The 27953-nt window shown below is 42.3% G+C and overlaps 1 protein-coding gene across 2 annotated transcripts; it reads right to left on the reverse strand.

The window, feature by feature from the left end:
- Positions 1-390: 390 nt before the first annotated feature.
- On the reverse strand, positions 391-27953 carry adcy9a (adenylate cyclase 9a). 2 transcript variants are annotated; one of them, XM_086119566.1, is made up of 11 exons: positions 24269-27953; positions 13124-13278; positions 12244-12351; positions 11865-12139; positions 10798-10900; positions 8473-8690; positions 7496-7655; positions 6804-6946; positions 6332-6355; positions 5226-5508; positions 391-5047 (listed from the first exon to the last, which is right to left on the reverse strand). In XM_086119566.1, the coding sequence occupies exons 1-11, from the start codon at positions 26160-26162 to the stop codon at positions 4058-4060; spliced, it is 4353 nt and encodes a 1450-aa protein (XP_085975692.1). In that variant the 5' UTR covers positions 26163-27953; the 3' UTR covers positions 391-4057. The 2 variants fall into 2 exon arrangements, with proteins under 2 accessions (XP_085975692.1, XP_085975693.1); XM_086119567.1 differs by lacking the exon at positions 6332-6355.

Below are 27953 nucleotides of genomic sequence, written 5' to 3' on the forward strand. Positions count from 1 at the left end.
TGCAGAGTTCTGCTCCGACAGTAAAAGCCCTAACCCAATTTGTATGCAAGTTGGAACATGCCGGAGCTCATTACTAACCTACACTAATACACTATTCAAGTAATTATTGCAGAAATTTTGCATTAAACCACTTCTAGGCTATGAACATAAAACAATTAAATGAGTACGGTGGTAAATGAGTGTGGCTTCTTGGACGGCTTGACCATGTCATCCATAACCTCAAAACGTCATACAGATGTAAACCGAGGACCCCCTGTCATTTGTGGCATGTCCACCCTGGCCCAGCATGAGCCTGAGACACATTTTGGGGTCTTGTTTTTCCAGTTGACAATCATTATTTCAGAATATAATCTCATACTTGTCTGTTTGTGGAATGTTACTGTATAGTCAAATAGTCAAATGTTTTTTAATGAAATAAACCAACTGACCAATTGTCTGTTTTCATACTTTGCTGAGGAAAAAAACAGCAATCAACAGCAAGAACCACATCTAACTTTGTAAAATTCAGGCAGAAAATAATTTGATCAAAACAGTTTTATACATAATCTCTGTACATATAGGGGGGGCGGGGACTTATCATTTTATCATAAAACAAAGCTGTAATGCTCATAATTGACCCCAAAACATCTTTATACAGTGTTCACAACAATTTAGTGTGCTTGCAGGTTTATTTCGAACATACTGGAAAATAAGGAGTAATGAAAATCATAACATTCACACTCAAATAGGCACGCATTGAATCATTTGCGAGAATAGGCGTCTCTTTTTCATAGTTTTATGGCAAAATCCAACACATGCTCATGTATAAAAACAATTACGCGACAAACTGATTGCATATGTACAAACATTGAGTGCTGTGTGCAAAATGTATACAGATAATGATCATGTGTTGATATAGGAAAATGGATAATGTGCACAAAACATACATAATACATCTCATGAGCATTAAACCAAGGCATAAAGGAAAAAGCGTTGTTGTCAAACAGCTCTCATTTTTGCCCCAGTGTACTTAAAAAACAAAACAAAAAAACAAATACACTAAAATTAAGGGTTAATTATTGATAACGTGTCCACATTCATTTGACAAATTGTGATTGTGTTGTTGTAACAAGTGCTGGCAAAAAACTGATTTTGCTTGTTCCGTATTTTGCTGGCCCAACAAAATGTGGTGCCTTATTTGTGTAATGCAACAAGCATTGTGTGGGGGGGTGCGGGTTGTGAGGGGTATTAAACAAAGGCCACATTACTTTTTCTGCAAAACAGCTCTTGCAATACACACTATCAATCAATAGTGTCCTTTAAATGAGCCAAACTGCGGGACTTGCAATGTTTGCAGAGTTATCCAATACAGTACATTCATTCAAAACATTTGCCAAATGAGTGACGCTGAAATGAAGAGTGCGGTGCGAAAATCCTGAGGGGTCATTCGGAGTCAGGCTCTGTGAACCATGTTTGTCTTGCATCCTGCAAGGTTTGATGATGTATATTCTACTTTTATTCGTATAACAGATCAAGCAAATGTGAAAAAAAAAATTGAAAATATATTTTTGACCCCAGCTGTGGAATTTGTCCATTCCAGAGACTTGCTGCAACACCACAGATTTAATTAAACTGACGCCAAATGACCCTTCAACCTTATACAGGTATTCTCATTCTGCTTGGCTGCAATTGTATTGAGAGGCTAAAAGCTGATGAAAAGAGACAGTGAAAAAATAAGAGGACTAGACAAGGCTTCCTTCCAACCCATACTTAATTCACTTTGTGTGACTCTGACTATTGCGTCTCCAAAGCCTTTACACCGCAGAGAAATGTACTTGCATTGTAGTGATGTGATGCGTAACCACAGGCTACACACTGATGTAGCCTCAATGGTATTTCATTCAGAAGGCACTAGTAGTACAGTTTGGAGTGCACAAGGCCTAAGGTACTGAATACGATAAATCATTTCTGAATGCTTCCTTAACTCTGCATTTTTGAATCCTGTGTATTGATGACAAGCAGTGACTTCAATTAATATTTTTAGACGAACCGGTTCCACCCAATTGTATTACGTAAGTTAAATACACAAAATGAATTTCACTTTTTTTTGGGGGGGGGGGGGTTGTTTTCAAAGGATACAATGGTGCAGGATTAAAAGTCAACGCAATGCGTATTTGTGTTATATTGACCGCCAGAGTCCATGGATATAGTGACCCTCTTATCAATGCAGGTTATTGCCCAATGCGCTGCAATCAGTCCAACAGTGGCCCGGTGGCAGATTGATTTCCTTTGGTGCCTCGTTGCGGCGATTATATCAGCATTATTGACTTCAAGGAAAACTCTCTCACGCATAAAAGACAACAAGTGCTTCGGTTGATGCAGGCGGCGCGCCACCACGTTAACCAAGGCAGGCAGTTAATGTGGGGTGAAAAAATGGTAAAACTCTCAATTATCAGAAGAAATGCAGATACATTTGCACAAAAGTCTCCCCCCACCTCCAACATACAACCGTCTATTCTCAGATTTCTACCATACATTCCGAAAAGCAAACTCCTCAAAAAGACACTCATACCTTTAGGCACCACAAAACAATCAACTAATTTAGGCTATGACGCACCTAAAGATCACACAATTAAAGTGGCACAATATGAAATCCATCGATACAGTAGAGGCCCCCCTCAATTTAGAGGCTGTGTCCCACACATTTAACAATAATTCTAGAATAAAGAAGGAGAAAACATGGAAATATTGAATAAATATGACAGGCGAACTGACCAATGTGTTATTTCCCCCCGACTGACTAAGGCAATAAATCAATGTTCTGTGCTTTGTTTCTTCAAAGTGAACAATCGCTGTCTACACAGTGATTGTCCACTCACTTGATGTACTTACTGCTCCACTCCACTTAGAATCTTTTCAATACCATGCACTTGCATAGGCACCAGCAGATGACTGTTTAAAGTTGTTCACTGCACGCATAGATGTCATTTGTTGTTATTCAGATTTTTTGCAAAAGTAGTCAGACTGCAAAGATGTGCAGTTTGTTGTGTGACTGTTTCCTTTGAACGTCAATGAGTTCTATTTTAAATCAACGGTGAGTATTTCATGCACACAAGATAGATCTCAGGTCACAGTATCAAGTCTAGTTAAAGTGCCTTCCTGCCATTTGTGATGATCTCCCTTTTTGCCCTAATTTAAATGTTATTTTTTATTTTGTGCTTTTGATTTTACTTGGCAAGAGAAAATACATTTTGTTTTAGATATTTCACTTCTAAAAACAAGTGGTCGAGGAAAAATAAACATTGTGCAAGACCTGTGCTTAAATGTGCATTTCCAACTCCATCAAATCTATGCAGCCTGCTTTGTAGCATATTCTCTTAAAACGTGAGCACAAGTGAATACTGTATATAGCCCTCATGTCAAAGTAGAAAACATAGAAAAAGTTAACACTGCTTCATGTAATTCCCTCATTCTTCCCATAGTTCCCTGCTCATCCTGTAATGCTGCACTGGCACCTATTATTATGAATCTAGAATGATTTCCCCGTAAGCTCAAGATCAAGTTAGAATGATATGGCACAACAATTGTTAAATTTTTTTTGCACTGAAAATAAAAGTGTTGTGTAAGAAACCTCAGAGTGTTCGGCAGTCTACATGTTATGGGCTAAAAAAAAAACAATCACTCACACACACACATATACACAAAGACTGTTAAACCTTTGTTCAGTATTCAAATTTGTTCAGCTCTAGTCCTGAAGGCACTTAATAACGATGTGATTTAAAAAAACAACAACAACAACGACAAAATATGGTTTTGCCCCTTTTGCCCATCATCCTTCTTCTCTTCTGTGCTCAACACAAATTCAGTCTACTGAAACATTAAATTCCATTTAACTATGTATGTAGCGATTTTTCCTTTTTTACCTCAACCATTTTCCTCTTCTTCATGACTTGCCAAGAGGAAGGGACATATTGCCTGGACCAGCAACCGGCCTTGGAGTGATAGCAGCTCAGGGCAGCAGAGGAATAAAACAAAAACCAAATGAAACAAAAAAAAATGGGATGGGGGATAAAGAGGATCAGAGGCGGGCGTAAAACTCTTCATTGAGTCTTGTTAGCTCATCTGCATCCTCGCCATGTGACTGCGCCTGAGCGGGCACTTGCGCACCTTCTGATGTTACGGGGTCAGAGATGGCATGAAGGAAGGGATGGTCTTTGGTGGATGATTCCCCAGCTTGGTGTGAAGGGTCCCTATAGCCTTCCTTCCCCGCTTCTGCGGACGAAGCCGAGATGGTCTTGGGCCTGACCACACATGGTAAAGATGGTGGAAATGTGGACGGAGAGGAGGGAGGCTGGGGGACGGTTGCCTGGGCAACAGCTGATCGAGTGTTTGTCAATGAAGCCGCTGGCGAGGGTCCTTCCCTGGCATTGAGCTCCTGTTGATCTTGGCACATGCAGTCCCCATTTTTAGGGAACAGAAAGGTCCTCATTTGGCCTTTTCCCTTCACATTCACAGTACCTCTGTAATCAAAGTCCAATCCCATGGCACTGAGCACAGCGTGGCTTTCTTCGCTCACCTGCACCCGACACTCCACACCAGTGGAGTCCATGCGGCTGGCAATGTTGACCGTGTCTCCCCAGATGTCATACAGCAGCTTAGTGGTGCCGATCACCCCCGCCGTCAGTGGCCCGTGGTTGAATCCGATGCGGAGCTTGAAACCGAAGCCCAGCAGGTTCTTGTTGAAGTCATCCAGTACGCCCATCATCTCCAGGGCAAAGTTGAAAAGCGCCCTCAGGTGAGCGTGCGGAGCGTCCTCTTCATTCTCCCCCAGTTGCTGGACATTCAGTCCAGATGCCGCCATGTAAGTGGAGCCGATTGTCTTGATTTTTTCCACGCTCTTGAATTCGTTTTTTCGAAGGAGCTCGTCAAAATCCCCAATTAGCTCATTGAGGACACGATAGCACTCTTTCCCACCCTCGTAGCTCTCCTCATAGAAGTCACTGAAGTTAACGATACTGGCAAAGATCACACCCACATTGTCATGGTTTTTGGAGTAGCTCTGTGTTACCTGGGGACAATTCAACAAAGCATCAGAAGTTTGGACTTAGAAGTGTTACTGCATGAACATTTCTAGATGTCTAGAACAAATAACTATTGATGAAAAGTGATACGTTTAAAATGTTTTGGAGTTTAAGGAAGAACTATAAAACAATCAGCCATTTTTGTGTGACATTATTGACAAAAACCTTGAGCTGGTCAGCAACATGGATGGGGATTATGTTGCCAAGTAACCACTCTGCCTGGTCCCGCATGGTCTGAATCTTGGAGCGGTGCTTGTCAGCCTCCACGTTGCCATGGTAATGCAAACGGTAGCTGACCTCAAACTCACGGTTTAGGAACCACACAAGGAGAAGAAGCAGAAAGAAGGCAAGAACCGCTTCTGGCACCAGAAGATCATGAGGTCTTAGAGAAGGGTCCTGGTCTGACCGTGAAGTTGACCCAACATTTGGGAATATGGAGATGTTTGATCTGAAGGACAAAATACATGGAAAGCAGAATCAAGACAGAGACGAATCCTTGAAACTCAACAGATACAACATGCATAATGCGACTTGAGAGGACGAAAGGAGGAATTTGGCATCCCGTAGCAAAGTATAATTTTGAAAAATCTATACAAATACAATAAAAGCCTCTCATATTATCAGCCTCTTAAAATAGTGGCCAAAGTCAAATTTTGAAAAAGTTGATTTTTTTTGCCTTAAACATCTCAGATGCTGGCCACCTCAGCTAAAAGTGACTGCATCCATAGTTAAACAGATCATTAGGTCTAAAATGAAATTATTAATACGTAGAAGATTATTAGAATGTGGTTCAGTTTTTCGTGTTTTCGAAAAAAAATAAAATAAAAAAGGGACTTGGGCAATTGTTTTAATTAAGAAGGTAATACTGTGATTGATTGTTTTTGTTCCCCAAAATTGTCAATTTTATCAACCATCATCATCACTGATATCATAATCTTGTGAAAAGATAAAGACAGAAGCACAAAATTCTGTGAAAATGTCCATGAAGATCAGCGATCTCAAGTGTACCACAATACCCCAATAGGGACGTGTTTGGTAGATCGACAGTGCAGGCTGCAGGTGTCATTACCAACACAAGTGACATCTAGCAGCCATTACTGCTGGTGCACAGGGAGAGAGATAAGGACAGAGGGCTTGCGCATAATAATAAGACAAAGTAAAAGCCAGCTGAAAGCTGCAGTTATGAAAACTGAAAAGCATGCCATTGCGCCTGTTGACCCTGGAAATGTCACTGGTCCATCATACACCTCTGTTCCCATGGAGACACTCACCCATGAACTGCTAAGTTGTGATTACTGGAGCGGAAAGAGAGAAAGTGTTGTCAATCAGAACTGCAGTCACGTAACGCGCGCGCGCACGCGCGCGCACACACACACACACACACACACGTTTGTTTGAACAAACAAACCAGGACACTAATAACACAATATAGAATTATACTTTTTACAAATAAAGATTTTGACTTTGAGAAAAACTGACAAGACTTCAAGAAAGAAACAGTCTATCCTTTTGCATCAAAACTTGCACAATTTAGCTGAGATGTAGCGGTAGCAGGGCTAAAACATTTAGCAGGAGAATTTTCTTAATTGCAGCCTACATGCACAGGAGAAAAAAAAATTATTGGCATGCATATCCTCCTCCATGACCATGACAGTGCAATGCCCCTTCAAACTTCTCAATATTTGGCTTTTACAGTAGACGTGATACAATTGTCACATGCATAGAGTATGTATGTACCAGTACCTGTGCAAAGGGCTGTACAGTAACAGCAACATGGTGATCCCAGAAGCAGTGGCCAGAATCGAACGCATCCAAAAACTGAGTTGACAGAAGTTACAGTACTGGATGATGGCGATGATAGTGGCACAGCACAAGAACATTGTCAGCTAGAGGAAAGAGGGTAGAAACGGATTTCAACTTCAACAACTAGTAACCTTTTAAATAACTTGTAAAGATCATTCAGAGATGTGCTTCTAAATATATTATACATTCATTCATCTTCCGAACCGCTTCATCTTCACTAGGGTCGCGGGGGTGCTGGAGCCTATCCCAGCTGTCTTCGGGCAGTAGGCGGGGGACACCCCGAATTGGTAGCCAGCCAATCGCAGGGCACACAGAGACGAACAACCATGCACACCCTCACTCACACCTAGGGACAATTTAGAGTGATCAATCAGCCTGCCATGCATGTTTTTGGAATGTGGGAAGAAACCGGAGTACCCGGAGAAAACCCACGCAGGCCCGGGGAGAATATGCAAACTCCACACAGGGAGGCCGGAGCTGGAATTGAACCCGGTACCTCTGCACTGTGAAGTCGACGTGCTAACCACTGGACTACCGGGCCGCCTATATTATACATGTTTGAAGATATTTGGCTATTCAAGGCTAGATCTGAGTGGTCATTTATCACACAGATTAGATCAACCCTGGTTTACCTGAAGAGGTAGCTGAACACCGCAGGTCAGGTGGGACAAGACCGAAACAGCCGGTAGGGAGACCAACACTGCCCCAATCATGTGACGAGCGGCCCAGCCCGATACCACCAAAAGCAGGGAATGGGTACAGTTCATCACTTCCTCCAGATAGAAGGCCATGCTACAGGAGAGGAAAGTCACTCAGTCTCATTCACGGAAATGGTATCAAACTCATTTGTTCTCAAAACATTCTTTGCTTTTGTCACTGCAAAATTTTGGAAAAGACTGGTTTTAGCAAAGATTTTTCAAAACAATTTGCACGGTTATCATATAGAGGGGAAAACTGTTTGTTTTGGTTGATGTCACTCACGATGACCACCATTTTTCAACATGAGCTAAATTTTATTTTGCTCCCTTTACATACTGTGATCAGTCTCACTTCAGAGCACACATCCCCCCTTTTCCACAATCCACTAATATTGTCATTGCACCTACTTTCTACATACTTCTGACTAACCTAAACCGTGTTTTCATTGCTTTCATTATTATTGCTTTGGGTCAAGACTTATAACTAAGTCTAGACTATGAATACAACTAATAGAACATTTTAGTAATATTTGCCATCTACTGAAACTGGCACAGTCAGCTGGGATGGATTCAAACACAACGACAACCGAGTGAGAATAAGTGGTATAGAAGATGGATAGATGGATGGACGAATTAAACATCACACCCACAAAACAAACCAAAGCAGATGGTATTCTCGAACGGGATGAACTTCTCTCACAGACAGACATTCCCTTTTATTAACTGTATTTGTGTTGCTGACATTGACATTCTGCATTATACAACATTCTTTAAAAAAGCACCACGTTCCATCACTGGTGAGTTATTTTAACAACAGGCCTGCAGGCTTCTCGTGTGGTCCTTGGAGGCAACCTGGTGCCCACGGGCACCACATTGGTGACCTCTGATCTATTGTATTTAAGTAGGCTCACCGTATCGAGAGCACCAAGGAGGCCAGCTCCAACAGGCCGGCCAGAGGGGCCACAGCAAGTGACGCAGAAGATGGGGGGCTGACAGTGGCTGAGCTCACCAGTGGGGGGAGGAAACATGCCAGCGTGAGGGCCAAGAAGACAAAACAGCTCAAAAGAACGTCAAGGAAAGAGCTGAACGTGCAGCTTGCAAAGGTCTGTTCTTGCACCTGGTTTTTCACCTACAGGAGAAGAATGAGAGAAGTGAATGGCTTGACTCAGCCTGAAAGTCCATCTCACTGCAACAAGCATCACACGTGCTTCCTTGCTGAATATGAACGACCTATACGAATGCTGAAATATATAAAACATATTTAACAGTTTTCAAGTATGTTGACTGAAAACCACATACAGGTACTGTATATTTTACACATTACTCGTAATTCAAAACACTCCGATCTTTAATCATCTTTTCCCATTGAAATGAATGCAAATGCCATTAATTTGTACCAGCTTCTCTCCCAAGACAAAAAAAATGTGTTTGTATTTTTAGAAAGCAAAAATTGTAGTATACTTTATTTATTTAAAAAAACAGCACAATCAAATAAACACATAGAATTTAAAGATTTAAACAGTTTGGCCATAATGATTTAATGCCTGTGATTGGCTGCCAACCAGTCCAAGGTGTACCCCGCATACGGCCGAACGACGGCTGGGATAGGCTTCGGCACGCCCCGCAACACTTGTGAGGATAAGTGGATCAGAAAATGGATGGATGGATGGATGATTTCATGCAGCAATCCAATTCAATGTGCTGTGCCCGCCTTGGCCACCGGGAGGCAGGACAGTATACAGTACTACAGTGCAGCTATGTGGCCATCAAGGGAACCTTCTACTGCTAATGTGGGCGATCCAGCAATGTTGTAATATTAGCTACTGTTACTTATCGTGTACAGTTGGGCTGACCGCCACCATACAGTGCACGTATCTCAAGTTTGAGCTCACAAGTCAGAGCAAAAAAAACTGTCCAAATGATGATGGCTCCTATCTCGAAAAACCCGTAATTCAGGTCACTGGAACATTTTAAAAAGCAAAATTAGGAACATAAAAATAGGGCATTCAACCGCGGGGTTCAATGTTACTTTCAAGTCTGCTTGGAAATAGGACACCTGAAGAGGTCAAACCTCAAAATGTTCCAAGCAAAAACATTTAAAAAAAGAAAGAAAAAGAAAAAACAAACAGAATCTGAGATACGCTTGTATTTGCTTTGCTTGTAAAGAGACAAATGTGACTGTCAAGCAAACAGGGTAAGCGTTAAAGACGGATATGTAAAATGACCAAAAAATAATGGGGTGGCATGGCTCAGCGGTCGAGTGGTCGTCTCCCAACTCAGAGGTTGTGGTTTCGATCCGCAGTCCTTTTAATGATGTCAAAGTGTCATTGAGCATGATAGTTAACCCCCCACCCTATCCCGATGCTGCGTTATTAGTATGAGAGTGAATGTGAAGTCAGTGTGACGCGCTTTGAGTGCCTTAATTGGTGAAAAAGCGCTTTATAAGTGAAAGACCATTTACCACATATGCCAGTTTCATCTTTCAGTTCACACCACCAGTTTTGTCTTATGTCAGACTGGCGAGGTCCATAAGGGCAGCTTAATTCATTAATTAATCTTTTAGAAAGAGCGTGAACTACTTGGGTGCAACAAGCAGTAGCAGTCTTTATGCATTCTCACTTGATGTGGTTTGAAGATGAACAACATGGAGTCAGCTATGAAAAGCTAAGCTTCATGAATGCAAACTATAGCAGGTGCTTCTGGCAGCCTAATATGAGGCTGTCATGAAACAGCAGTTGGTAACATCTGAATAATTATAATGTGGTGAAAACAACAATTGATAATTTTCTGCAAAATGTATTAGGGACTTTTTGTCAAATGGCCATTCTCATGCCAGACTACTGTGTCTCTGATAAGGCAGAATCAAATTGTCCTGAGTTCTAAATTTGAAACTCTCACAGAACACTGTACTTTCTCTGACATGCCAGTTCTCCCTATTGCAACAAATTACACACAGTGAAAATTACTGAATGTATTATTTAGGAACACTGGCGCAACAGCAGGGGGCCACACGCTTGTGACGTCTTGCAAGCTACTTGGAGGATCATGGCTTTTTTTTAAGCGTGCCGGGCCAACCTCGACTGGGCCTTCTACTTGGAAATAAGTGAGAACATCAGCAAAAAAACTATTTGCATGAGGAGACGATATATATATATAATAATGACACATTTTCATATCACTTCTCCACATCGTGGAAAATTCTTGGTGTTTACGCAAGTGATGTGATGTGTTTGCACCTCGTCTTTGTAGCTGCTGCGATATGCTGTCTCCAGGGGTTGGTCTAGAAAGTTGAGGCTGATCTTGTTGATGGGTGGTTTGAAAAAATAATCCTTCATCAGACTGGAAACAGGAGAGAAATACCAAATATGTAGTATATACAGTGTATATATATATATATATATATATATATATATATATATATACACACACACACACACACACACACACACACACACACACACACACACACACAGTATATCTAAGAGAAAATAGAACACTACCAATAATATTGAAGACACTGCTAGTGCTCGCTAGCACTGGAGCCGCCGCTAAATGCTGGCAACAGGTGCCGTACGATATTTTAAAAAACTAGAATTTCAGCCCTATTAAATTCAGAGGTAATATGTTTAAGATAAGAAAACCTTATTCGTCTCACAATTTAGAATCTGCAATGGGACATTTCTTTCACAGAAAGTCTGCCTACAATTGGATAGCATGACTTATAGTGGTTATCAGCTCTGCCTCACACTGTGACCCAAATGAAGGAGCCCTAAACATGGGCGATAGAAAGTGGATTATTTCTCAATCCTTGAGAAATAAAATGACTCACACGAAGTCTGACCTTATTTTCTCAAGCTACAATATCAAAAACGGAGTATAATGACATTGTTTTAGAACAGAGGTCACCAACATGGTGCCAAAGGACCACATGAGTAGCCAGCGGGATGTTCAAAAATAGCTCACCAGTGCGAGGACATTGTGATTTTCTAGGAATGTTGTAGAAATAATCATTTAGAAATGCACACACTGGCAGTATTATGAGACATCTTTAACATGATTAGAGTCTGACAATGAATATCATTAAGTATGAATGACAACACATACTAATATTTTTAAAGGTAAGTTGAGCAAATATGTTGTTTCAGACGTGCAGCAATTTGGTAGCCCTTCGCGCAATCAGTTCCCAAGAAGTATCTCACTCTCAAAATGGTTGGTGACCCCTGATTCAGAACATTTCACCATTGCTAAGCAAATTAAGTCATGCTTCACTGGCATTGGCAGCTGACAAATTCCACTTGCTCACCTGTCCTCTCTGATAACATCGACAAAGTGGGCGTCGCTCTTTTCTCGAATGTTCTTGTCACGCAGCTGAATAAGGGCAGAGTGCTCCAAGCTTGTACCCGGTGGTCCAGCGCCAACTGCCATGGCAACATTGGCGCCGGTCATCGTGCTCGTGCTCGTCTTCTTCTCTTTCTCCTGGAGTATGTCGCCCAAAGAGCTCTGACTTGTCCTCACTGGATCATCCAGTGTGGGGCTCAGGAGGCCATTGGCCGTCCTGAGGCTGTTACCTGGAATGAACTGGAGACAGACGACAAAGAGAATAAAGATACAAAGACATGGGCATGATGGATGTCGTCTTGAAGGAGTGACAGACACATTCACTGTTGCAGGTATAGCAGCACCTTAGCACTGTTAATCTTGTGCTCATCCTGGCAGCCGTTTTGCGCAGCTACTTCATCACTCTGTTCTGCTGCTGAAGAACTGACCTCAAGGCGGGAAACAGATGGTTGCTGGAGAACAGAAAACTTCACACGTCAATGGTTTGGCTTCTGGACTTTATTTACTTTTGGTCAGTGTGGGTCATAAGACTTATCTTGTTGTATTGAGATGTAGCTTCAGGTTATGATTTTCACCAATAGCTGTCTGTGATCCAGACTAATACGGATATTTTACATTCAGGAAATAGCCACAGTAAAATTAAGTCAGCAGAATATACAAACGCAATTTTATTTCATTTTGGGATTAGGGTGTCGTGTAACAAAATGTGTATCAAGTGAAACTCTGAATACTTTTCAGATGCACTGTAATTCCGGCGTGTTCACAATTACGTGCCAATTTTGATTAGCTTAGCAATTAGCATGGCTTCTCAATCTTTCCTCATCATCCCTTTGTGAGAACGATACTTGTCAGATGTGTAGCTTGTTCACAGCCATGGAGGCAATGGTTACTGACTTTGGAGCAACTCCATGGCGTATTTAGCCACATCAGCTAGCCAGCAGTAATAACTGTTCATATATTTATCGCAAAGAAAAAAATACTTGGTGGCCTTTTCTACATGAGCAGTAGTTAATGAATGATCGTCACTTTATAAAGCGCCATTAAAGATTCAGCATTCCATTGTGGCCCTCAGCCGCCCATAAACCAGCCAGGCCCATTGGGAATTGACCCAATGTACTCCTGGCCTGGTTATGAACAGATAAAGAAAGATATGAATGGCTATAATGTTAGAACTCCAATGGGAACAAATGGCCAAAACTGTACTCTGTTTGTATTATAACCTACCGCTGTCTTGTCTGGTGGTTGGTGGATGATTTCAGGAGCATGGTACTGTGTACAAGCGGGCAGGCTCATCCCAACAAAGTCAGTTTCCATCTGAGAACAGCCGTACTGCACATCGTGTCCGAACTTCCTTCCTGAGATCAGGTAGGTTTTCAAGCCTGTGGAGATGCAGCAAGAAAAAAAAAATCATTGATCGCAACTTTGTATTACAAGCACGTGGTAATGCAACTCTGCTTGTTTCCCCAACTCTGTTGACACATCATCCCAGAGATCACGTTCACACCACTGTAGGACCAACAAGGAAATACGCAAACAGTGGATTATAGCAGTATCAGCCTGTCCAAATACACACTACTAACCCAACTAGATGGCCTTTGGGCTCTTACATCTGAATGTGCTACAAGTTGGCTGCATGCGCGGAGTCAGCTGATCAGTATAAGCTGAAAAAGATTGGATTTGCTTATTTCCTGAATTTTTCAAGGTAACAAAGTGAGAACATCATCCTGAAGTGCAAAGATCTTGCCAAATTGAGGCGCAATAGCTTATTTTATCCTACACAATGTAACCTTTCACAGTTTTATTAATATGAGTATTGTAAGAGTGACAGTAACAGACGCGCAACGCAGTCTGAGTGGCTGCACTCTGCAGCACAGCACTAAAGCGGACAGCACTTTTGTTTCCAAAACTTGAATTTGAAGGAAGGAATAAATGAGCATTTGCTCTCATTAAGAAAAATATGCTATGGAACGAGATGTGAGAACATTTTGCTTTACGAACCGTAAAACAATACATAAGTTTAATCATGTACTTCAGTCAATGCAGCCAGATGAAAGTCAATCACTCTTTCTGACATTGATTTCAGAAAGAGCCCGCCACAACACATCGGCTCTGTGCTGCCATCTGCGGAAGGTGGAGGAAAGTGGGAGCTTCACCTTTGCTTTTTGAAAAATCATGAAAATCGATTCTGAACTTTAACACTGATGTCTTGAATGCCGACAGTTGAGTGAATCGATTTTTTTGCACACCCGTAATTTTGACTTGCAACTTGCTTGACAAAAACTCCTCAAAGACTCGACTTTGACTTGGCATTCATCTGACTTGACGTCTTGTATACATTTGAAAATCAATTTTTCGAATATTTTTGACACTTGATTATTTTCAGGAGAATATGTATAGTGCCTTCGGTCATTTAATTTTTACTTTATTTTACCCAAACAAAAAGAGATGAACCCATTTCCCCATTATAAATCAAATGAATGTAGTCCAAGGAAACATATTTGATTAAGGGTTCGGCCTGTTTTAGATGTGACAAACATTCTGTGAATCCGCACGTGGCAGCATGTGCGTCAGTCTGATGCTGAGTGGGTGTGCTCATGAAACAGTTTGTGTACTAGAGTATATTTGCTAAATTTTTACTAAAACAAACAAAGTGAAACAAAATGTGTTTGCAAATATGTTTTATGTGTGTGCTTAGCCACTACCAATTACATTTTCCAGACAGCATCATAACCATTTAGAAAATCATTTAAGCCATTTGTCCTGCTGGTTTCCAAATCAAGTTTACACACTCAGCTGCCCAATTCAACCACACAAATCATAAAGTCAGTCAATGCGTGACATGGAAATTCTGTTCCTTGTTTTAAGTTTGCAAACACACACACAGAACAGCAAATTGTTGATTGCGGAACTAATATCCATCACTGACTTTTACCACAGTTCTTTGTCCGGCTTGTTTATCCTCCTAAAATTAAAATGAGTCTTGACGCATGACAAAAGACATTTTTATCTGAGTCAGCAAGTAGAGTCGACTCGGCAGATATTCTCATCTTTTATACCAGCAGCAGGCCTTACTGTGGGATGACCGACAAGCAGCAAGATGACATGACTCCTGGCAAAAGACACCCATAAGGAAATACAGTACCGTATGCATCATCCGCTTGTCTGACTGAAGGAATATGGCATGTTCTAACCCACACGTGCATGCACAAACACAGACAGACAGACAAAATTGACATTTCCTTTTAGGACTCATTTAAAGTCGTGCAATGTTGTAGCAATATATTTGCCCCACGTATCTTATTAGAAAACAAGCCAACAATGATCTTTCATATTCAAACGTAAAGTCACACTGGTGTTCAAAAAATGCTCTCACTTGAATGAATGAAGAAATGAATGAATGAAGAAAAGAATGAATGGAGAGCACGCATAACCGTGCCGTGAAATTCCACATGCGCACCAGAAGATCATAAACACCATAGACACGCACCTCAGAAAAACACTATTCTATCGCACACTCTCTAACCAGAAGATCATAAACACCATAGACACGCACCTCAGAAAAACACTATTCTATCGCACACTCTCTAACTTCTGACTACCACGCATGCACATATCGCACTTGCGCTGAAACAAATTCTAAACGAGAAATGCTGTCCTGTATAAATTCATTTTTAGAAATAATTTTACAAAGGACCGTATTTTCTGCAGCCAAGGCATATTTTAAACTGAGGTCGAGAGGCAAGAATAATGATGTTTTCTACTTTGAGACTTTCAATAAAATTATAGAAATAAGTTGCTTTTGTTCCGATAGATATATTGGAAATATTTTGGTTTTCTTGTCATTCTCAGCTGAATTAAGTTTCGTGTGTTTGGCTCTTTGTTATCTCATTTTATGTACAGTGGTACCTCTACTAACGAACGTGTCTTCATACAAAATTTTCTCCTTACAAAACACCTCAACGGGGAAATATTGCCTCTTGTTACGAAAGAAATTTCAAGATACGAAAGGTAAAAATACAGTATGGACTGCTAGTCGCAGCTCCGAGTTTCCTGAACGCAACATACTGTATTCTTCTAGCTGCTCTGCCATTGGCTACTACCGAGCATCATCTTGGCATACCACCGGTTAAGAGGGACCTCGTATCTGTCTATGAGTGTAGATAGATAGATTTACTGATAGATCTGTGTCTATGCAGCATCCTCGTTATTTGCCCCTCGGGCCATGTGGTGTTCCGATAGTTTTACATAAATGTGAATCACCCAGAAAAAGTGTTCATCAGTCGGGCGATCGCTCACTCTGCTGATGTTTGCCTTGGACATAAGCTGACAAAAGTGACCGTCCTTGGATCAGTTCTTTACAAAACGCCAGGGAAAAACCACTTCTGAAAGAGAACGTGGACTAAAGAGGGCAAAAAACGATGAGGACGCAGTTAAAAGTTAAATGACCATCATTTTTATTCTTTACTCTCTTCTTTGTTTTTTATATTATGCACAACTCTAATTTATTTTGCAAAAATGTAATTGTAACATGTATCTGTTACATATTTTAATGCATTTTTATGCTTTAGAAAACTTTTGTCCGATTTTTTTTTTTTGGTTTTTGGTGGGGGGTGGAACGGATTAGGGCATTTACATGGAAACCGCGTCTCTACTTACAAAATTTTCTACTTAAGAAATTTCTTCCAGAACCAATTAATTTCGTAAGTAGAGGTCCCACTGTATTTCAGATTTTGCTCCTACCTTGCCTTTTGCAAGCGCTTTCAGTTCGTGTTTTGATTCGCTGGCTCTTTGTTGCCAGCAACTTCTATTGGTACTTGGCCGGTCCTTCGTTTTTCCTTAAATAAATATTTTTGTTACAGATTTTACCCGTAAATTGGGAATTTCTCCATTGTGAGACAAATAAAGGTTTTCTTCTCTTAGATGGTTGCCTTTTTTTTTAACGCCTTACTATATACAGTCGTGACAACTAAAACTGACCAAGGATGGAACCCCCGCCCCCCCGACGTAATTCAGTTCATTCTTCCATGAGTAAGATAAAAGCATAGCACCTGATTTAAAAAGGTTCTTGACAAGGTTCCAGCAACACTGAGAACAAAAACCCAACTGTTGTTGCAAGTTAATTTAAACAGCACACAATTTATGGCTAAACTCTCTTACTGTATTAACCAAAACTTTTATGTCACTCTTGACTTTCCTCTCGCTGCCTGGAACCGAGAGTAAACAGCACCGAGACTAAAAATAGATTTTGACTTGCTTTCTTTCTTCACAGACTTGGCCTTAAAATTGTCCAACTTTTACTGACAGTATCTACCGTGTACCGTTCTAACCTTCATCCACTGAAACTTCTGTTACCTTGCCACGCCTATATCCATCATCACCTCACACTGCCTATCTTTATATTTGTGCCTGAGTTACAATCTCAATTTTTCATGTCTTCCTATAAATTTAACCCTTCTCCCTGAGGTCTTGTTTTTTCTACTCCCCTCCCTTTCCTATCCTCCAGTATTCTGCCCAGTTGGTGGCAGGTCTTGAGAACAGGCGCTTGTGCAATACCAGATCCATATTTGGACACGCCGATGGAACCGTGGGATGAGACTCTCACATGATACTCCTTCAAATACCCTTTCGTTCCGTTCCACTTCCCTTTCGTCTTTTTGATTTTCTTTTAGTGCAGACGGTTACTTCGGACCTCCCATTCACCATGTGTATAAATGTGTACATTTACCAAGAGTCAGTTGGGAGCAAATAAAAATATATCAACTAGGGGTGTGCATCCCTCGACAAAAGACGATTTGATGCAATTCTCGATTCACGTGGGTATAAAATGAGTTTTAAAATGGAGTGAATCGATTCGATTTGATTCAGTATGATTATGATTTGGTTCAATATGGACCTGCTGTAGCTTTTGTCATGCCTATTAATGTGCAACATGGACCGGACCGGGGGGCGCGGTATGCAAATCTCGGGGGCAGTGTCTTTCTTCTATTTTGCAATAAAAGTTCGAACCGGCGGAGAGGGAGTCGAGAATGTGATCATTGGAGCAACTAAACCGTCGTTCGCTCTCAGAGATCCACTCCCGCCGATATTGAAGACAATTTTCCTGTGTGCCGAGTCATTTCTTTAACTTTGTCCGAGAAAATCTCTGACAGTGTGTATGTGTGTGCGTGCGTGCGTGTGTATGTGTGTGCGTGCGTGTGTTTTTGTGTGTGCGTGTGTGTGTTGCAGCGCACTGAATGCGAATTTGGGGGGTGTCATTGTTTTTATTTTTTCCCCCAATGCATTTCAGTGGGTGTCAATTATTAGTGAATTTTGCCTATTCGTGGCCCGGGCCAGTCCCATTCCCCCGCAAATAGTGACAGGCGACTGTACAGAAAATAGGCTGTTTAAATAGATTCGATAGTTGGTCAATCAGGGTGGCCCGGTGTTCCAGTGGTTAGCGCGTCGACCTCACAGTGCAGAGGTTGTGGGTTCGATCCCGGCTCTGGCCTTCCTGTGTGGAGTTTGCATGTTCTCCCCGTGCCTGCGTGGGTTTTCTCTGGGTACTTCCTCATTCCAAAAACATGCAGAGGAGGCTGATTGAACGCTCTAAATCAGGGGTGTCAAACTCAGATCCTGGAGGGCCGCTGCCCTGCATGTTTTCCAAGTCTCCCTGTTGCAACACACCTGATTCAAATGATCAGATCATCAGCAAGCTCTATGGAAGCCTGACATTGAACCTGTTCATTTGAATCAGGTGTGTTGCAACAGGGAGACTTGGTAAACATGCAGGACAGCGGCTCTCCAGGACCTGAGTTTGACACCTACGCTCTAAATTGTCCCTTGGTGTGACTGTCAGCGCGGAAATTTGTTCGTCTCTGTGTGCCCTGTGATTGGCTAGCAACCGGTTCAGGGTGTCCCCCGACTGCTGCCCGAAGACAGCTGGGATAGGCTCCAGCACCCCCCGTGGCCCTTGTGTGGATAAAGCGGATCGGAAAATGGATGGAGGTTGGTCAATCTTCTGATCGGCTGAGTGATCTTTTTTTTTTTTTAACTTGGTGATCCGTGTTCAGCTCCAAAATCCTGTCACTGTCATCAAAATTCACACTTACTGGTCACACATACGAGCCTGCCTAGACAAAACAAATATTAGATTTTTTTTCTTTCTTCAAAGAACACCTATTTTAAACCTAAACATCAGCCAAAGCTTTCACCATTACATACTGTATATGTTCAAAATATGGGACATAAGCGGATACAGAGGCACCAAATCTGATTTGGGCACTCAGATCTGCAGTGCAGATCATGATGCTTTGTTTGAGAAAAGTCTCAAGATGTCCTTTAGATATTGCATTAAAAAGTTGGTACCCCAATGTAAGGACTGCAATGTAATCCACTACACAGTCTCACTTGTTGATATTTATATCCACAGCCGTTCAGCCATCTATAACATCAACATTTCCAAAGAAGAGCAGCAGTCGGACGTAATGTGGTGTCTTGAGAGATGTGGAGACACACGCCATCTACGTCACGCTCATAAACACACACATACACACAGCTGTTCAATGCACGTAAGTGATGTACTTCACACTAAGTGCCTCTCATGTTCTTTGGTACAAGGACAGTTCTTGAGTGAGAAATGACCAACCTTGCCTCAGCTGTAAAGAAACCCCATGTCTCCTGAGGTACTTCTGCACTTTGCAGGAAAGGTCTAGTAATCCTGCAAACACGCATGAGAACTCTCCGAAATGATGGCAACTCCTTGTGAACTTTTAATGCACCGTCTTGGATGAGACATAAAGTGTCCTCTTAAGACAGAAGGATAAAAAATATATATATATTACTCCCCCGAGCTACCCTAACAGACTGTGGGAATTCCATGGGAAAAGGTCATGACCAGAAGATATGTGACTTGTTCTTCCTTCTTCCTCCCTCTTCTTTCTAATGACTCAGTCGTCTGTCTTTCCACAGTACACATCAGTTTTCTAGCACCTCTCTTTGTCGAGTACGCTTCAGGATCCTTTCCCTGACATTTTTTGGTCGACCAATTTTAAAGACAAAAGTCTCCCTTATCCAAAAACATCAAATACTATTTTAAGCGGTTATTTCAAAGGCACCACAAAATACTATTTTTTTGTTACATCACGAAGTACAATTCACTTGTGTGTATGTTTCAAGGCAGTCTAGAGACAGTGGCTCCTCATAAAAATTGCTCACAGCATTAAAAAGCCTGTCACTATGGTGTGAGTATCAAGGAGAATTGTGCCATCCCACTCATCATCAAAAAACGGGTATATGTCTTTATTATCAAGTACACTATGCACGTCCTGAAAAACTGTTACCACCTATAAAATGAACCATCGCTCACAAATGTGAACTAATCTCACTTAGACTGTTTACAACTGTGATCATATCCATGAGATGCAGGACCTTGTCTCGATTCACCCAAAAATCAAATCAAGATTAAACGCTAAAAAAAAACAACAACCAAAAAAACCACACCTCTGTCTAGTGCAATTTAATTGCTTTATGCTATCGTGCCTGGCTTATTCCAGAGCACAACCACATCTTTTGCCAGTTTGTGAGGTATTGAAAGCAGAATAAGGGCAATGTTAAACACAACCACATTGTTTTATTTTGATACGAGTGATAGAACCATTATAACATTATTCGATTTCTCTTCCAGGGACGTCTGCTGTACAAACCAGTGGATAGGAAACTCATCAATTAATAAACAGTCTTCATATATATTATTTAGAATGAACATTTAATCCAGCACAACTCAAGTACAAAGCAGGCTATGCATTCTGTGTACAGCAGAGTATAGGCCATTCCCAGTTAGTGGCACACGGGTCAAATCCAGTAAAGTCTCCGACCCGTGCCGACTCAGTGACACTGTATCTTAAACAGGCTTAGAGTGGAAGTAACGGAATAAGTATGACAGTGTTACATAATCAGGAAAACAAAAACCCTGAGAAGAACAGTGCATTGTCATAGCATTTGTTATTCTATGATAAATAAAGTTGTTATCTATATCACAGTGGTTATCTGCACATTATTGGAAATAATAATCCGACGATGAAGCTTTACTTTTGTTCAATTTGGTTGTTTTCGTCCTGCGACTTTAACAGCGACAGCGAAAGACAAATGAATGTATGGTGCGTCGGGTTTGTTTTTTCAACTGGTTCTTTTCATCCCATTTCAGCAGCAAACAGTTTGCCATAGCACTTTGGCAGCTGAATATAATAATCTATCGCTGTAGGTCAGTGCACCTGCAGCACACTCGCGCAAGGCGTCTTCCTGCAGAGCTTCATCTGATTGAATGGACTTTCACATTATTTTAACTAATATTGTATCGCATCATATTGTGTGTTAAAAATTGCCCACTCGACATCCATTGCAGTGGGATTCCATCATCTGTGGCCCCTGCTGAAGGTTTCTCAGTTTGAGTAGACTGTGTACTTAAAAAAATGTATCTAGATCCAGATGATTTTATTTTGTGCAAGTACTTGATGAAATAAAATTGAGTAAATTCCATCCACATCAACACCCGATTTTCCACTCGATTTAACAACGAGCCGGCAGCCCATTTGTTAACATTGTGTGAGTTACATTTGAAATAATATTCCAGCTGCTAAATATATCATATATCGACGTATGGCACATAAAATAAAATGTGCTGATCAAAATATCAGAGTGTAAATTGCATTTCAATGCGTGTATGACATAATCAAGCTGGGGCAGGATGGCCATGCTTATCGGCACTCAACACACACACACACACACACACACACACCACACACACACGCGCGCACACACACTTACACTTGCAAACACAAACTAGACTCAACACATTCCTGAGGAGGGAGAATGACAAACCATGTTAAATGTGTCGAGCAGATATTAAAAATTGGACATTATGCAGATGTAGAGGAGAGAAAATGAGAGTTCCATAAAAGCTGGGAACTTCAAATAAAGAAAGAAAAAGAAGTTTTAAGGCCTCTTTGTACTCCCGCGTTCGCACAGGCGACCACACTGCATCATGTGCCTGACGTAACTGTGTTGCAGGCATCTCTGCAGCACATGCTGTGTTCACGACACTGTCGCCATGCACAGAATGTTTATATTTAATTTTTGTAGCAATGGCCGGATGAAAGCACTTTTAAAATTATGTTTTTATGTTTTGTCAATGGGATTCTGTGCCAGGTAAGTAGTCTAAAGTAAACTTCATATTTTTGTAAATAGGGGTCACCTCTTTTTGTTACAGTTTGAATATGCTATTGAGCTCTTGGTACAGAATTGTAATGATAATCGAACTGTGAGCTGCACAAAGATTCCCACCCATATAATTAACAAGTTACAGCACTGCATAAATGGAGGGAAAAGGCTGTATTCACAATGCTGTGTAACTAATAATATCAACAAAAGCTCCATTCTATGTAAGAGTACGGTAAGTCAGAGTACTGACTGCCAAGACTATGAGACCTGAAGCGGCTTAATGATTTTTTTTTCAAATACCAAACAGTATTTACAACCATACTCCTCAAAATGCGTGGTTAATAAAAATGCTTCAATATAAAATACTGCGGAAAAACTACCCAACATTCCCTCCAAAGAAACTGGTTCTTGAGTGTTGAAATTATTATGTCATAGATTTGCTGTAAGTTCAAGACAGAGCACATTCTCATGGAAAAAAAATTATGAGACCACATTGTTCTCTTCAATTTCTAATTCATTTTAATGCCTGCTACCACTGAATGTGTATCGTGTGACTAATAGACACAAAAAAAAACATGGGATGCTTAAAAGCATTGCTTTTTACAATACAATGCCATAGCTATCGAGTAAGCAATTTTTGGTCACTATCAAGAAAACATGGCAAATGGCTCGAGAGCTGAAGAACTTAAAATGGTGAGCCATTTTGGTTGCCACGTCAGTATGCAGTATTTGTCCGAACGAGACCCTATATAACACTAGTCCACTTCCGACCTAACATCTGAAAGAAATGATTTATTAGGTAAGCAATTTTAAAAGTCAAAGAGTTAACGGGAGGGAAATATCAAAGCAGGCGTGGGGTAGGGGATTGACCTGGTTACAGTTAAGGCTCTATCCATCCATCTATCTTGTCAGTTGCTATTGCATATTTAGGTGTCACGTTTGAGTTGGCAGACTAACCAACTGGAGGGCATGGACTTCCCACTACAACAAGAAGAATGGGCCTGTGTAGGCACTAAAGTACATGCGGGCATGCACCTGTTTACACAAGTGAATAAATGCAAAATGCATTCTGTGTGTACATTGATATTTTGGGATTCAGGCCTTGAATGTGGAAAAACTACAATACGCATTTATTAAAAATCCAGAATTTAACCAAGCCTAAAAAGCTTAAAACACAGAGATAACTAACTTCTACAAGGATGAAAAAACAGATAAAAATAGTCACCAAGACACCAATTAATCTGACTGCATGTCCATAAAAATGTTTTGTTTTTGTTTTTTTTAATTTACTTTCACTATTTGCATGGTATCCTTCCAGTTCATCCAACAGTAATTTGTGAGCATATGTTTACAGTTTACTCGAAATCGCTATTTGTTGATATAAACAGGTCAGTGAAGTCGAAAACTTGGGGATTTTATGTGGATGAATATTCATTAGATCAGTTGAAAAACAACCTTGGTTGAGCCATGGTACATATTTTACTTTTGAAAAATATCATGTGTAACTACCCCCCAAAAAATGAATGAACACTGAAGTAATGAGTTTGAATAAGCATGCTGCATGAAGGCCAACCCACTCTGCATCCATTGAAGCATGGCCATCCTGGAAGGGGGATTCCCCACATCAGTGGTCCCTTCTCAATGTCCCCCCCCTCCCCTTTTTTTGTATACAGTTCAAAAATGTAACAATGAAAAAATAACAGACAGTGTTGCCCAGTGGATCCATCTTATCTGTATTTCCCAAGTCTAAACATACTGTACTGTGGCTAAAGTACACGTCACCAGACTTTTTATTTACAAATCAGTCCTGTCTATTGGGTGCCTGATTCTATTCTCAAAGGAAACACATTTACCATTCAAATAGGGTCCTATCCAAGCTGCACAAAAAATGGTCTTGACGGTTTAATTCACTAAGGCACATTCCACCAACGCAATGCAAAACGTGCCTGTTAGGGGTGCTCCAATCTCTTGATGTGATCACCATGATCTCTTGCTGGATCGTTTCAACAAGACAAACTAGTTAGATAACATACTTCAGTGCTGTGAAAGAAAGCAGTGACCCAACTCAAGCCTTGGTGACCAAGGGCTAAGGTTCACATAGTCAGACAATTAGATGTTAAACCCTCATCGTTTGAAAGTGCATCCGGAGAAAATAAGAGTTAAACATTTACTCACCCTTCAGCTTCTCCACCACACTCTCTCCGGCTCGCTCCACCACTCGGCCATCTTCCCGCTTGTAACGGTCATCCAGGAACTGAGCAGTGGCTTCAGACAGATGGACCTTGCCCGCCACACCAAGCTGCTCCATCAAGTTAGCCAGATTGACATCATTTGACCATACGTCAAACTTGAAGCGTTTCATTCCAAGAATCCCGCACAGAACAGTGCCGGTATGGACACCAACACGCATGCTGACAGTCTCACACGTCTCCTGGCAAAATTGTTCGATGGCCTGGATCATACCAAGACCCATCTCCACACAGCAGTAGGCATGGTCAGGTCTAGGGTCAGGGCAACCTGCGACGCAGTAATAACAATCACCCAGTGTGCTGATCTTCTCACAACAGGTTAGTTCGCAAAGACGGTCAAAGCGTCCAAAGAGATCATTGAGAAGACCGACCAAGGCTGGTGCAGACTTATTGGCAGACATTTTCGTGAAGCCCACAATATCTGCAAAAAGGATACTAACAGGTTCCATGCGTTTCATGTTGAAAGGTCGAAATATTATCTGTCCTCGTGGGATGGAGGTCTTCTTGCGTTTGTGGTTGTAATGTGGGTAGTTCTTTGGACTGGTGGAATTCTGTGATGGCGAAGCTCCACCGACACCTCCTCCACTGCCCACTGAGACAGCTGACGCAGAGCAGGTACCAGAGGAATAACGCTTGCCACAGTTCTCACTCCCGCCGCCCTCGTCGTCACCCTGCTTCATTAGTTCGTCTGCGACGCGTCGAGGCATGACAGAGTGGATCATACGCTCCTTCAAAGCCTTCTCCACCCCAAGGTCCTTGCCATGCATGATGGCCTGGCCCACTTTGAGAAAGGTGCTGCGGGAGCGCACCTCTGACATAATGAACAAGTGGATACCGATGACGTGGACACACAAGTGAAGCAGCGCTTTGGCGGGAGCCAGCCATTGGAGAGTGTCTGTTTCCCAATTGGAGCTGGGACTCCCCAAATTCGTCTCCCGTTCAGTCGCATCATAGCTTCTGTGAAGCAATGGTAGCCACCCTAATGCCTCAAATAATATCGAATATAAGAACCCCAGCATCACCGATGCATACAGACGCACATGGAGAACACTGTATAACAACAAGAGGACCTCGATACACAAAGAAAAGGTAGCCACTGGGGAGATACAAGGGGACAAAGGTAAATCTGGAAAATGGTATGAAGCATTTGCATGGTGAGCCCACTCCAGCTCAGTGTAGCCGGCAGTCTGTATCTGCGGGGCCAAAGTAATGGCGAAGGTAACTGCAATCAGGAGCAACGATGTTTGGTTGTACAGTTGCGCGTAGTAATGAGTTAAGGTGAACAAGAAGAGGAGTGCTAGGAGCACTAAAAAGGAGGCCGTGGGAGCCAGGAAAGTCATGGGGTTGCAGCGGTCACTATTGACGGTAAAGTAAATGGCCCAGAGCACAGCAGCCACCGCCAGGTAGAACAGGACATATCGAAAACGCCGCTGAGTCTGAGGAAAGCACCTCTCTTGGCACGCCTCCTCCAGGATGGGGGAGTCAAACTTGGGGTCCCAGCATTGGGCAGCGGAGCGCTCAAACAGTGGCGGTGCCTTCCTGTGCACCCTCGTTGTGGAGGTCGTAGCCAGTCTAGAGTCTGCGGAGCTGCAGCTGGAGGAAATACTGTATTTGTGGAGGTTAGGGTTCATTTTACTTCTATCCTCACGGCCTCGGACTCCTCCGGCAATGGTGGCGGGCCGAACCGGCTCATGCTGTTGCACGGGTGGCGTCAGCATACTCTTAGTAATCCGTACGGTCACATCACCATCTCTGTTGGAATTGCAACTCACTTCTGTGGTGTGCGTGAGAAGCTGCCGGTGCTGTTGCAGTGTGGCCATATTGACGCGGGAAAAGGAGGGGTGCGGGAGTGGAGTTAAATATTAATAGCTTTAGATGGTCCTCAGGCAATTAGACGTGTTGCGTGGGCGCTGCGTGTTCACATGTGGCACTGTGGGGAGAGAAGGATAGGGGCTAGGGGCTCAAAGGTGTTTTCGCTGGAATAGTCACACTTATAGTGTTGAGCATGAGGCGCAGACGTCTTTACTCCACACACAGAGGCTGAAAAGCTCACTCATACCGTTCCAGCTTATTGAGCTGCTCATGATGAGACCCTGGATTTGCGTCATCACTCACATTACAAGAATCACTCTGCAAAGAGCATCTGTGCTTCAGACTGAGTTTCTCCGCAGTAAAACAACAGTCACTAATCAGTCCGTCTCCAACATTGATCATCCATGGTGGCGTTGCAAAAGCACATCCAGATGTAGGCTGTCATGTGTCTTGGTGATGTGTACAAAATTTGAAACGGTCCCTTGCAACTCTGCAACAAATGGCACCTTCACTCTGTAGCCTCTTAAAAACTCCACCTCTGCAGCAGCATGATGAAAAGTTAGGAAAATGTGACGCGTTGTAAAGATTCAAAAATATAATAGTCCAGCCTTCAAAATAGAACAAAAAGGGTTGGTTTCTGGGTCAGGCAATTTTACCTTCTGCATTCCTTCTCAAGCAGCGTGCTGAACAATTGGATTTCCGTGCATTCATTCCTTCCATCTTTAGTCTTATAAATCTTCCTGACAGCAACATTTCGGAGCCCAATCCATGACCAGAATCCAGCTCGCATACGAGGCCTGGCAGACAGGCAGGCCTATTCCCACAGATCCAGCCCCGTCCTTTCCTGAACTCCCGCTCCGGATCTCCTCCGTGTGTCCCCCCCCCACCCCCTCTACCTTCCAAAGAGGGTTGGGAGAGGTATGTGCTATTCCGAGAGCGTAATCCGAAAAGAGAAGCGCTGAAAATACCAACCACCGGCCCAAATTAGCGTCGCTTTGACTCAACTGGGAGTGACTGCAACTTGTTGCGCGCAGTTGGCAAAACATACAAGATACGAGGAACAGCCTGGGTCGAGGCTGCTCTATAAATAGTGATGATCAAAGCTCTTTGCAATAGTAACAACACAACCCAGGATTTAACATTCAAAGACTTTTCTCCGTATATCCAGCGGCGTTGGATTCCAGAGGTGTGGTGAGGGTAAAACTCTACTAAAGATTTAAGTCATGCAAACCGTCAGCCTCAGAGCCCGTCTCCAAAAAAAGTTTTTCCCCAGGCCGTATTTCCTGCGTTTAGAGAGGGGACACAGGGAGAACTGCGGTTATTTGGAGCTCGATTTCCTCCCTTCACATCCCCCCTGGGCGAAGAAGAAGTGAAAAATCCCCAGAGCAAACAAGAGGAAACCCTCGCGCATATCCTTGTGAAAACGATCCAAAAGCAGCCAACAACAGAGAGCAGACTTATCGGAACCAACTCCTCGGGGTCTGGATGGCACTAGTTCGTGTGTATGTGTGTCCAATACACACAGGAGTGCACGCTGAAGCGTGTGTGCGGGTCCTTTTCAGTGAGCCGCTTGTCGCCTCCCTTTTTTTACAACCCTCTTGCTGGAGCTAGAACAAAAACGCCGGTTTTATCTATCCGTGGGGTTAACTCTCGTGGCTGGTTTGCGTGTTATCCGGGCGTACGAACATCTACACGCCTGGAGCTGCCACCATCTTCGCTGTGACGGGCTCGGAAATCCTCCCCCAGCTGTTGTGGCGGTGTGCGATGGTGGGACCAGCCTGTCAAGCTCGACGCCATGA

Source organism: Hippocampus guttulatus, chromosome 9, assembly GCF_054856545.1.
Source record: "Hippocampus guttulatus isolate MCC_2025c chromosome 9, RoL_Hgut_1.0, whole genome shotgun sequence".
Taxonomy (NCBI): Eukaryota; Metazoa; Chordata; class Actinopteri; order Syngnathiformes; family Syngnathidae; genus Hippocampus; species Hippocampus guttulatus.